Source organism: Salmo salar, chromosome 16 (genome assembly GCF_965601325.2).
Source record: "Salmo salar chromosome 16, fSalSal1, whole genome shotgun sequence".
Classification (NCBI taxonomy): Eukaryota; Metazoa; Chordata; class Actinopteri; order Salmoniformes; family Salmonidae; genus Salmo; species Salmo salar.
In genome coordinates, this window is record NC_138306.1 from 38,899,843 (window position 1) to 38,912,597 (window position 12,755).

At 43.8% G+C, this 12,755-nt stretch overlaps 1 protein-coding gene across 1 annotated transcript in view; it reads right to left on the bottom strand.

The window, feature by feature from the left end:
* The window catches only part of LOC106573613 (A disintegrin and metalloproteinase with thrombospondin motifs 20), a 149,722-nt gene that overhangs the window by 11,745 nt on the left and 125,222 nt on the right, over window positions 1-12,755 (bottom strand). The window contains exons 28-32 of the mRNA XM_014148814.3: window positions 12,493-12,660; window positions 8,282-8,455; window positions 6,411-6,581; window positions 6,000-6,203; window positions 5,679-5,808 (exon numbers count right to left, since the gene is read on the bottom strand). Coding sequence (XP_014004289.2) covers window positions 5,679-5,808; window positions 6,000-6,203; window positions 6,411-6,581; window positions 8,282-8,455; window positions 12,493-12,660 — 847 coding nt within the window. The remainder of the gene's footprint in view (window positions 1-5,678; window positions 5,809-5,999; window positions 6,204-6,410; window positions 6,582-8,281; window positions 8,456-12,492; window positions 12,661-12,755) is intronic.

Sequence of the window (12,755 nt, forward strand, 5' to 3'; positions counted from 1 at the left end):
TGTAATTTGTGGAATTTCTTTCCTTCTTAATGTGTTTGAGCCAATCAGTTGTGCTGTGACAAGGTAGGGGTGGTATACAGAAGATAGTCCTATTTGGTAAAAGACCAAGTCCATATTATGGCAAGACCAGCTCAAATAAGCAAAGAGAAACGACAGTCCATCATTACTTTAAGACATGAAAGTCAGTCAATCTGAAAAATGTTAAGAACTTTGAAAGTTTCTTCAAGTGCAGTTGCAAAAACCATAAAGCGCTATGATGATACTGGCTCTCATGAGGGCCGCCACAGGAAAGGAAGACCCAGAGTTCTCTGCTGCAGAGGATAAGTTCATAAGAGTTACCAGCCTCAGAAATTGCAGCCCAAATAAATGCTTCACAGAGTTCAAGTAACAGACACATCTCAACATCAACTGTTCAGAGGAGACTGTGTGAAATCAGGCTTTCATGGTCAAATTGCTGCAAAGAATCCACTACTAAAGGACACCAATAAGAAGAAGAGACTTGCTTGGGCCAAGAAACACGAACAATGGACATTAAACCGGTGGAAATCTATCCTTTGTTCTGAAGAGTCCAAATTTGAGATTTTTGGTTCCAACCGCCATGTCTTTGTGAGACGCAGAGTAGGTGAACAGATTATCTCTGCATGTGTGGTTCCCACCGTGAAGCATGGAGGAAGGAGGAGGTGTGATACTGTGGGGGAGCTTTGCTGGTGACACTATCTGTGATTTATTTACACTTAACCAACATGGCTACCACAGCATTCTGCAGCGATACACCATCCCATCTGGTTTGCACTTTGTTTTTCAACAGGACAATGACCCAACACACCTCCAGGCTGTGTAAGGGCTATTTGACCAAGAAGGAGAGTGATGGAGTGCTGCATCAGATGACCTGGCCTCCACAATCACCCAACCTCAATGGTTTGGGATGAGTTGGACCGCAGAGTGAAGGAAAAGCAGCCAACAAGTGTTCAGCATATATGGGAACTCCTTCAAGACTGTTGGAAAAGCATTCCAGGTGAAGCTGGTTGAGAGAATGCCAAGAGTGAACAAAGCTGTCATCAAGGCAAAGGGTGGCTACTTTGAAGAATCTCAAATATATTTGATTTGTTTAACACTTTTTTGCTTACTACATGATTCCATATGTGTTATTTCATAGTTTTGATGTCTTCAGTATTATTCTACAATGCAGAAAACAGTACAAAATAATAAAAAAACCTGTAATAAGCTCTTCTGTTCAAACTTTTGACTGGTACTGTAGATGTAGCCTATAACTGAAGAAGAGTCTAAAGTAAACTTCACAAAGTTCTTGTAAATAGGTCAACAAATGAAAGTGTTCAACAACAAAACGCTACAAGCGTTCCAATAAATAAACAGCAGGAAAAAAGTAATAAAGATGCTTGTTATCTGGCCAAGGTGTGAGTATGAGCTCAACAGTGGGGGGCCTTGCTGAAAACAAGAACATCTATCTTGATTTATATTCTCTATTATTGTTCCTGTGTGGTTGGAGTCCAGTTCTCTCTTCTGATTAGCTGATTAGTATTAATATTTGACCGGTGAACTGGCTGTCACCCGAGCATTTTAATTTCGCCCGATGCATGACTTGGCAAGACACATGCGGCACAATGCTCCAGCACAATCCCCTGGCCATGTGTAAACATCTGCAATGTGGGGAATGAACCTGCAGACCTTGGCCAGGAACCAACTCAGCTATCACACAGGGTCAAAAGTGAAGGCCGCCTCAGCCTCAGCCTCAGCCCCAGCCTCAGCCCCAGCCCCAGCCCCAGTCAGCCACACTCTCAACATCAGCAGCGCCAGCCAGCTCTAGCCTCAGAGCCAGCCAGCTCTAGCCTCAGCCCCAGCTCTAGCCTCAGCCCCAGCTCTAGCCTCAGCCCCAGCTCTAGCCTCAGCCCCAGCTCTAGCCTCAGCCCCAGCTCTAGCCTCAGCCCCAGCTCTAGCCTCAGCCCCAGCTCTAGCCTCAGCCCCAGCTCTAGCCTCAGCCCCAGCTCTAGCCTCAGCACACTGTCTGACTTCCTCTCTGTCACCAGCGTGAATGGAGAACTCTGACTCACTATTTATTGTTTCAGAGACCAATTGCTCAGAGAAAGGCTTAAAGACAAGGTTAAAGTTATGCCCAATTTGTTAAAATAAAGAAATAAGTTGACACTATCAGATATGGCAGTTGGCTGATATACAGCACAGTTGATTTCATTCCATTACTATACACTCCTGTTTTCCATTAACTTCTCAGCGCACGGTCTAGTTTCCTGAATTTCCGCCTGTCTGACGTGCCCAAAGTAAACTGCCTGTTACTCAGGCCCAGAAGCAAGGATATGCATATAATTGGTAGAATTTGATAGAAAACACTCAGAAGTTTCTAAAACTGTTACAATAATGTCTGTGAGTATAACAGAACTGATATAGCAGGCTTTTTTCTTTTTGAGCTCCGAATGACTTCCAATGCAATGCTATTGAAAGATCTAATTTCCGCCTCCCAGATTGCAGTTTCTACGGCTTCCACTAGATGTCAACAGTCTTTATACGTTTTAGGCTGGTTTCTTTTAAAAATGAAGAAGTATTTGTAGTGTTTCCAAGGTGAGCATCAAGGCAAAAGTAGTCTCTTTGCGCGCGTGAACGTGGGTGCGCTCTTCGTTCTTTTCCTTTCCTATTGGACATAGTAATCTCGTCTGAAATATGATCATTTATTTAGATATTAAACAACCTGAGGATTAATAAAAAACATCGTTTGACTTGTTTGGACGAACTTTGCTGGTAACTTTTTGGAATCCTTTGTATGCATGTTGAAGGAGTGGATTATTTAATTCAATGGCGCCAACTAAACAGCGTTTTTGGGATATAAAGAAGGACTTTATCAAACAAAACAACCATTCATTGTGTAGCTGGGCCCTTGGGATTGTAAACAGAGGAAGATCTTCAAAAGTAAGTGATTTATTTTATCGTTATTTTGTGACGCCTGTGCTGGTTTGGAAAATATGCTAATGTGAGGCGCTGTCCTCAGACAATCGAATGCTATGCTTTCGCCGTAAAGCCTTTTTGAAATCTGACAATGCAGTTCGATTACCAAGATTCTAAGCTTTTGAACCATGTAAGGCACTTGTATTTTCATGAATGTTTAATATTTAAAAAATATATATTTTGAATTTGGCGCTCAGCAATTTCACCGGATGTTGTCGATTTTGACCCCGTAATCGGGATCCGTGCGCTAAGAGGTTTTTAAGCACTCCGTGGATCAGGAAGGTTGTCAAGGAAACCACATCTAAGTTGTAGGCCTAATACTTCAGAGCGGCGCTGCAATAGCTGTAAGCACACTTTCTGAAAACCACTGTGTACAGTTCATGAGGGAATGGAAAGGGTTTATCAGGGAGAGGCTGTGTGGAAGTAGTGGAGAGGATTATTAGAGAAGCTGTGTAGAAGTAGTGGAGAGAAGGATTAGAGAGGCTGTGTAGAAGTAGTGGAGAGAAGTATTAGAGAGGCTGTGTAGAAGTAGTGGAGACAAGTATTAGAGAGGCTGTGTAGAAATGTGTTTGTATGTACAGTGCATTCTGAAAGTATTCAGACCCTGTTACAGCCTTATTCTAAAATTGATTAAATTGTGTTTTTTTCTCATCAATCTACACGCAATACCCCATAATGACGAAGCAAAAACAGGTTTTGCAAATAAAGGATCGGTGCAAGCTCTTCTGTTGGGTTGCTGGGCCACACGGCATGCCGTGGATGACGCGATCCTTCAGCTGATAGTAGATCATCGTTCCAGCAACCCGACAGAAGAGCTTGCATCGATCCTTCATTAGAACTACAGAGGAAAAACAGACCCATTGGAAGATGACTGTATGGTGAGATATACATCAGTGGAGGCTGCTGAGGGGAGGATGGCTCATAATAATGGCTGGAACGGAGTGAATGGAATGGTATTAAACACATGGATTAAGGTGCCACCAACCTCCTGTGATACAGTGCCTTCGGGAAAGTATTCAGACCCCTTGACTTTTCCACATTTTGTTAGGTTACAGCCTTATTCTAAAATGTATTCAATAATTGTTTTCCCTCATTAATCTACACACAATTTCACATAATGACGAAGCAAATTTTTTTTGCTAATTTATTAAAAATAAAAAACGGAAATATCACATTTACATAAGTATTCAGACCCTTTACTCAGCATTTTGTTGAAGCACCTTTGGCAGCGATTACAGCCTCGAGCCTTTTTGGGTATGATGCTACAAGCTTGGCACACCTGTCATTGTAAATAATAATTTGTTCTTAACTGACTTGCCTAGTTAAATAAAGGTTAAATGTAAAAATAAATTGGGAGTTTCTTCCATTCTTCTCTGCAGATCCTCTCAAGTTCTGTCAGGTTGGATGGGGAGCGTCGCTGCACAGCTATTTTCAAGTCTCTCCAGAGATATTCGATCGGGTTCAAGTCCGGCTCTTGCTGGGCAACTCAAGGACATTCAGAGACTTGTCCCAAAGCCACTCCTGTTGTCTTGGCTGTGTGCTTATGGTCTTTGTCCTGTTGGAAGATGAACCGTCGCCCCAGTCTGAGGTCCTGAGCACTCTGGAGCAGGTTTTCATCAAGGATCTCTGACTAGTGTCCCAGACCCTGCCACAAAAAACATCCCCACAGCATGATGCTGCCACCACCATGCTTCAACGTAGGGATGGTGCCAGGTTTCCTCCAGACATGACGCTTGGTAATCAGGCCAAATAGTTCAATCATGGTTTCATCAGACCAGAGAATCTTGTTTCTCATGGTTTGAGAGTCCTTTAGGTGTCTTTGGCAAACTCCAAGCGGGCTGTCATGTGCCTTTTACTGAGGAGTGGCTTCCATCTGGCCAGTCTACCATAAAGGCCACATTGGTGGAGTGCTGCAGAGACGGTTGTCCTTCTGGAAGTTTCTCCCATCTCAATAGAGGAACTTTGGAGCTCTGTCAGAGTGACCATCGGGTTCTTGGTCCCCTCCCTGACCAAGGCCCTTTTTACCCGATTGCTCAGTTTGGCCAGGCAGCCAGCTCTAGGAAGAGTCTTGGTGGTTCCAAACTTTTTCCATTTAAGTATGATGGAAGCCACTCTCTCCTTGGGGACCTTCAATGCTGCAGCCATTTTTTGGTAGCCTTCCCCAGATCTATGCCTTGACACAATCCTGTCTCGGAGCAATTCCTTCGACCTCATGGCTTGGTTTTTGCTCTGACATGCACTGTCAACTGTGGGACCTTATATAGTCAAATTATGTCCAATCAATTGAATTTACCACTGGTGGACTCCAAACAAGTTGTAGAGACATCTCAAGGATGATCAATGGAAACAGTATGCACCTGAGCTCAGTTTCGAGTCTCATCGCAAAGGTTCTGAATACTTATGTAAATACGGTATTTCTTTTCATTTGCAAAAATTTCTAAAAACCTGTTTTTGCTTTGTCATTATGGGGTATTGTGTGTAGATTGATGAGGAAAAGGTTTATTTAATACATTTTAGAATAAGGCTGTAACGAAACGAAATGTGGAAAATGTGAATGGGGCTGAATACTTTCCGAATGCACTGTATGTAGTTGTAGTAGTGGTACTGTAGAGACTCACACTCTCTCTCTGGACAGGTTGCCTGTGACTCGGGCCTCTCGGCTGGACGGCAGTGTTTGTATTAGTAGTGGTACTGTAGAGACTCACACTCTCTCTCTCGACAGGTGGCTTGTGACTCGGGCCTCTCGGCTGGACGGCAGTGTTTGGACGGTTGGCCTTTAGAGGACAGACACTCTACCCTGCGCTCCATTACCCCTGCTCCACACGTCTGGGAGCACTGAGGAGCACATAAAGGACATCAACACAGTGAATTACATGGAAACTACTGACATATTACATACTCAATTTACAAAACATAACTGTTGTTTCAATACCATGATCTGATATCATTTACCACCCCCCCTCTCTTTCTCTCCCTCTCCCCATTCTCTCCATCCCCCTCTTTCTCTCAAATACACTGAAACATACCTTGCTCCATGAGCCAACTTTCCAGTAGGCAGCTTGTGGGCAGTCCCAAAGGAGGCACTGCCTGGTGCTAGGTGGGTGAGGCTCTGGACAGTGAGGGCGGGACAGGGCGGAGGACTGGGAATCATAAGGGTGCAGGGTGGAGGAGGGCTTCATGGAGCAGGACACTATACGCTGCTGGTAGCCCACGCCACAGCTAGCAGAGCACTGGAAATCACACACAATTGAAATCACACCTCAGTGGATAAGGATATAGAGCAATTTGTGGAATAACACTTCAATATATACATTTATGTTTGATGACCTAGGCTAGTCAAATACTGTCAGTAAATTGTTACATCAAATGACACAAACGTAGGTGTATTTAAAGGTATGACCAGGCAGAGGGTTCCTAAACCAAGGTTCCTACTGTACCTGTGACCACTCTCCTGTTATCCACATGTGGTAGCAGGGTGCTCTGCTGCAGGGCTGGTGCAGGGCTGGGCAAGACGAGGGGTCACAGAGGGCGTCCTGGACTGGGGTCAGCCCGGCCCCCACACACAGAACCTTCCTGTTCCTCATACCTTCTCCACAGGTGGCGTTACACTGCAGAGAACAGACACAGGCCAATACGAGGATCAGTCATCATGTCAACATCAAAAGGCATTAAAAGTAATACAACTGTAACCTTGTCCCCAGTCTCAATTGCTACCGCATATATGTTCGATACAAAAAGACCCAGCTGGTGGACGAGATGAATACGTATATGTGGATCAAAGAGTAATGTCTTTAGATTGGCATAGGGGGCAGTGTTGGACTGCTAGCAGAGACACCCAATAGAAATTCTGACAGGCTTGGTTGTTTCCTTAGCTCTCCAGATGTCCATGCTCTACACTTTATCCAGGGGAGGAAAAGTGGGCATGATATGACATCTCACATTGCTTTCAAGGCCAACCCCAGACATAAAAGAAATGGCAAGTCATGGGTTGGTACACAAATTGGTTTTGAGTGAATTGGAATGATGGTTTAGAGAGGTAGTCAAAAGTTAAGACCAGTATTACAATATGAGGAACACTAGGTTTTGAATGGCTAAAGCATATGTCCTATAAAATCAAAAAGATATCAGTTTTGTTTATTAGAATATCTCATATTCTAAGCACAGTTATGAATGCTGAAATGGTTTTTGGGCCAGAAATGTCTGTTTTTGAGCCAGGAGGCTGTCAGCGGAATGCATCGCAACACAGACAGAATCTGAGTGCGTGCAAAGATTTCTGGAGGAAGCAGCACAAATTCCTTACATGGTACTCGTCTTGTGTCCTGAAGTTTGGCGACGGAGTATGGGGGACATGAAAGGAAGAGCATGGCCAAGGGGAAAAAAACACTAAGTTGAAGAGGACTGCTCAGTGCTCATGTCACACAGTGCAGTGCCACTCGACTAGACAAAAGACATGGATGTGATATGTATCAGCGCTTTGAGGTTTTGATGTGATTTATCATCGTGTGATGGTTATCGTTTAAACCCTCATGTCTGATGCAGGAGTGCTGGGCTACCTCAGTGACCTCACAAACACAGCTGGTCTGGTCCGCTAGCTCTGTGTGGGAGCACTGCCAATAACAATCTCCTGTATGATGATCTTATGTCTCTAGCACACAAACATCCATGACTGCTGTGTGTTCATTAAACACACACGCTAGCAACTGGAATCTGTCTCTATTAACAAATCTATGTGAATACAATCTAATAAATCAACTGATGAAGTAGTATTTGAAAGCACATTGATTCTCCGAAGTTCTGTCGAGGACATTTGAAAAATGTGATTCTCTTTTCCTTGTGGAATTTTGGAAAAGCAATGCATTCTAAATGGAGGTTCCACTGGGACTTGGTGTTTTGTGGGCTTGTCCAGTCACCCATAAGACATTAACACATCCAGTGGACAGCTCCACTCCATAACTGTGCCTCACACATGGTGTCTCTGGGTATTCTGGAGTGTTTCGAGAGAGTGTCTGTGGGAAGGTGGAGAGTGAAGAGAGCATGTCTACGTTGGCTACAGTGTCAACCCCTTAACAGGACCCATGGCACAAAGGGGTGAATTTGAAGTTTGACAGAAGAAACCCATAACCTACAATAAGACTGTTATACAGAGAGGTGACAAGTCCTTGTTTGTGTCTGTGATGAAGTGTGTTGTGTAGAGATTGTGTGTCAAAGAGAGAGAGAGAGCGAGAGAGAAGAAGAAGAATACAGGGTAAATGAGATAAAAAGAGAGGGATATAGACATAGAAAGAGCTAGCTAGTGATCTATACTTACATCTTGCCACTCTCCGGCTGCCCAGGTGTGATGGAGACACTCAGTGGCCTGGCAGGGCTGGGCAGTGGCTGGACGGTTGTGGGAACCACACAGCTCCTCTCTCACCCGCCCTGTACCCTTCAGTCTGCAGTACACATCTCTGTTCTGGACCCCCACTCCACAGGTGGCAGAGCACTACAAACACACACATTAGATTGACTGACACACAAGCTAGTCTGTTCACGATCAGGTTGTTGTCATTGCATTGCCAGCACACATATCCTCATCTGTCTGTCAGCTTGCTACTGTAGCAACCAAGTCTCAAATTCACACAAAAACATACATTTTCCCATCATGTCCCCTTTCACTCTCTCTGACCTGGACTAAGCATCAATGTTTTGTAACATACAGCACATACTTGTTTTTGTCTGCTGGGTCTGCGTCACAGGCTACGATGCCTCTACACAATGTCCTTGAACAATGCAGACAGAGACATATGTTTTCCTCTGAGCCTACGGTTGTTGTGTCTCTGTGAGCCGTATTGTCAGTTTACCCACAGGTCTATCACCTGGCCCATCTCTTTGATGTCATTGAGAATCCTACCTACATGCTAAGGAAGCTCTCCAGCACTAATAGAACTCCGGGATTTCATTAGAAAGAGGTTTCCCGGACAAAGATGAAGTGTTATCCTGGACTAAGAACCATGTACAATGGAGACCTTCCATTCAAAGTGCTTTTTAGTCCAGGGCTAGGCTTAATCTAGGTCCGGAGACCAACCCCCAGGGTTCTAGAAGAAAGCTGTATAAATACTCACTATACAGCCACAATATCTTTAGAAACTGTAAGTTCCCAATTCATGTACAGAATACTGTATCATGTTGTATTAGAACTGTGTGTAGGCCTACATCATCATCTCTAGGGTGTGCCGTTTAAGTGACGTTTTTACTCCTTAACATTTTGGAAGGAGAACAAAAGGCATAAAGAGAAATCAGACCTCAGATGAAGGTTTAATCAAAAGAACGAGGCCTCAATTAAAGGCTATCTTTTTTAATATCCCAAAGTGGGATGTAATAGACCCTCCTATTACGATTTTAACAACTGTTACGGCTTAAGAAATTTGATTCTAATCTCTTTCCAAAATACTTTCGGTTTTCATTGCCGAGGATTACACTTGTCAAGGTTAAGCACACTATTTGATGTTGGAGTTGAGTTCTCCAGAAACTGCTGCTCTCTACCCATCTACAGCATGTCGTTTTTGTTCATAAAAATATAATCATTTGTGTTAGAATACAATTAGAATTCAAATAGAATATGAGAAGAGCCTAGAATTAAAACCTGTGATTCTAATTGTATGGGTTTTAAAGGAGAGAGGAGAGTGCAGCCGACCCACAGACATGCTTTTGCACATTGGTTGATCACAGAGAGGCAGGAAATGCAGCTGTCACAGACCAATCAGTGAGCTTGCCGCCACTCCACTCCTGAGCATGGGTCGCTCCACACCAAGAGCTCCATAGGCGGTCCTTACCCTTTGCTCACGGACCCCCACACCCCCCTCCTCTCTCGTACCCCTTCACCAGACCCCCATTCAGAGGCGACTGAGGGGATTGAGTGGCTGGCTGCTGAAAAGCCCAAACGGTGGGTGCTGAGGTTTCCAAAGTTGTCACAGGCATGAATGTTAAGATATAAAACATGTCTTTATGCTCTAGTTGTGGATTTCATGGATTCTGGTGGTATGTGAAGGGAGATGATTGCTTCCAGACACCAGGGAGGGAAAGGGAGAGTGAGGCCCACAAAGGATGGGAAGTGGCAGTGGTCTAATGGAGGAAGACAGCGATGGGCTCCCAATGCAAGCCCAATGGGGATTTCACAACCACACATGGGGGGGCGTGAGGAGCATACAGGACCTGAGGAGCTCTCTTTGCTCTCCATATTGTCTCCAACAGAAACATTACTTAAATACTGTACATCTTCAGGGGGCCTGAGAGTGAGAGAATTACGGCATTACCTCCCAAAATAATTTTCTTCGGGCATTGCCATGGCTGTGTATTTTCCCACCCAATCAGACACAGGGACGGCTCTCAAGGAACTACACTGGACTTTGTGCAAACTGGAAACCGCATATCCTGAGGTCGCATTTATTGTAGCTGGGGCCTTCAATAAAGCAAATCTGAGGAAAACACTATTGAAGTTCTATCAACACATCTCCTATGCTACTCGCACATCGAGCCCTCTTGACCATTGCTACTCTCCGACGGGATCGCAGTGGAGAGGGTGAAAAGCTTCAAGTTCCTCAGCTTGCACATCAATGATAAACTGAAATGGTCCATTCACACAGACTGTGGTGAAGAAAGAGCAACAATTCCTCTTCAACCTCAGGAGGCTGAATACATTTATCTTGGCCCCTAAGACCCTCACACACTTCTACAGATGCACCATAGAGAGCATGCTGTCGGGCTGTATCACTGCCTGGTATGACAATTGCAATGTCCACAACTGCAAGGCTCTCCAGAGGGTGGTGCAGTCAGCCAAACAGGACATCTACAGCACCTGGTGTCACAGGAAAGCCTGTTCATCCCGCTACCATCTAGAAGGCAGAGACAGTAAAGGCGCATCAAGGCTGGGACAAAGAGACTGAAAAACAGCTTCTATCTCCAGTCCATCAGACTGTTAAACAGTCACCACTTATGTACAGACAACTACTCCTTCCTCTGCTCTGGACAACCTGTCAGAACATGACAAAGCTCCCTCCACCTCCATCTCCTTTACTCTCTGGTGGCCTTGTGATACATTTGGACTCATGGATTTCCCTTCTCCTAGCGCTGCTAAAGGACTAAATCAAATCAAACTTTAAATGCACTTTAAATAAAGTTTGATTTGATTTGATTTGACCAAAAATCTAAATGAAAGAATAGGACTAAATCAAATCAAACTTTAAATGCACTTTAAATAAAGTTTGATTTGATTTAGTCCTATTCTTTCATTTAGATTTTTGGTTGAAATGGAGATGTAAATCCAACATATTCATCATTAACTTGAAGATTAAATTTGACATCAACCAATGGGCCTATATGTATTGTCTATTTTTAGTTGAACCCTGGTTTGAATTGAAACAATAGCTGTTGATGACTTCGCAAATCTTATATAGGCCTAAATAGTATCATTGATGAAATATGATTTATAGAGAGTATGGCTACATTTCATTTGCTCTGTTAAACCTACCCTTTGTAATGACTTTGATAGCTACAGTGAATCTATTTAGTTAATAGAGCTCTCAATAATCATTGTCACAATAGCACATTGGCAGTAGTCAGTGACAAATATCAAATCTGGGCTGGACTTGATTAAATGGGATGGGAGATCAAATGGATAGCTGTAGATAGATCAACTCTCCAGTAGGAGGTGCTGCCCAGTCTATTGTTTTTTTTCTCCTGATAGTGGATATAACGTTGAAGATCTGACGTTGTTTCAAAGGTACAAACTCAACATATTTTATACAAGGTTTGTCTATGTTGAAAATGTGTTACCATGATGATATCATTCTGTGGTTGAAAATTGACTCTCAAAACAAAAGTTACATTGATGACTTTTTGCAAATCCAATGTATTTTTCATATAGATTCCATGTTACAAACAGATGACAAATTACATTTAAACAACATTGATTCAACAAGTTTGTGCCCAGTGGGATCTGTCTGTCTGTAGAAAGTAGGTACCTTCTTGCATTTGTGATTTTTTAGAAGTGTCAGTTGCATGTTAAAACTTTTGTCCAGCATGCTGCATTGGTGCAGTAAAATGCACCCAAAAGGCACTGGGCAACTAGCCACTGCTGTTTTGAAAAGAGTGCAAGAAATGTAAAGGAACTAGCATGATAACTAGTCAAACTCAGGAGAGAGAGTAAAGCACAGCACAAGCTTCATTGAATTCCCATAACATTTCCTCTCACAAGTATACAAGTATGGTGCATTGCATAAACAGTAATGTAAATGTAGCCTGTGGTGTTTAACTCACATCGGAAGGACATTTGGTACAAGAGTATATAAACTGCTCAGTGATTGGACAGGTGCTCAGTGTGTACAGTACTGTATATGTTCTACATCTGGGAAGCCCTTGACTGTGTTTGCGTTGGCGTCCCAGCTGCTAGAGGTGACTGTTAGCATTAGAGAGGGGCGGGTGGTGTGGTCCCCCGAAGGGGCCTGGGGGTATTTTGGGGACAGGGTGGTGAATGACACATACCTTGCTCCACCTGTTGGTCTTCCAGCTGGGGCATCCCTGGGCTCGGCAGGCCTTCTGTGTCCGGGGACGTGACAGATGACTGCAGTGATCTTCCTCTATTTGGGTTTGGTTTTGGTAAACACAGGTTATCTCCCGCTGCTTGGTCCCCCGGCCACAGCTCACAGAACACTAGAGACACAGAGAAGGACATAAAACAAAATGGAGACAGTGAGTGCAGAGATTCTAGTGAATGCCTTTTCCAACAACACTTTTTGAAACCATGC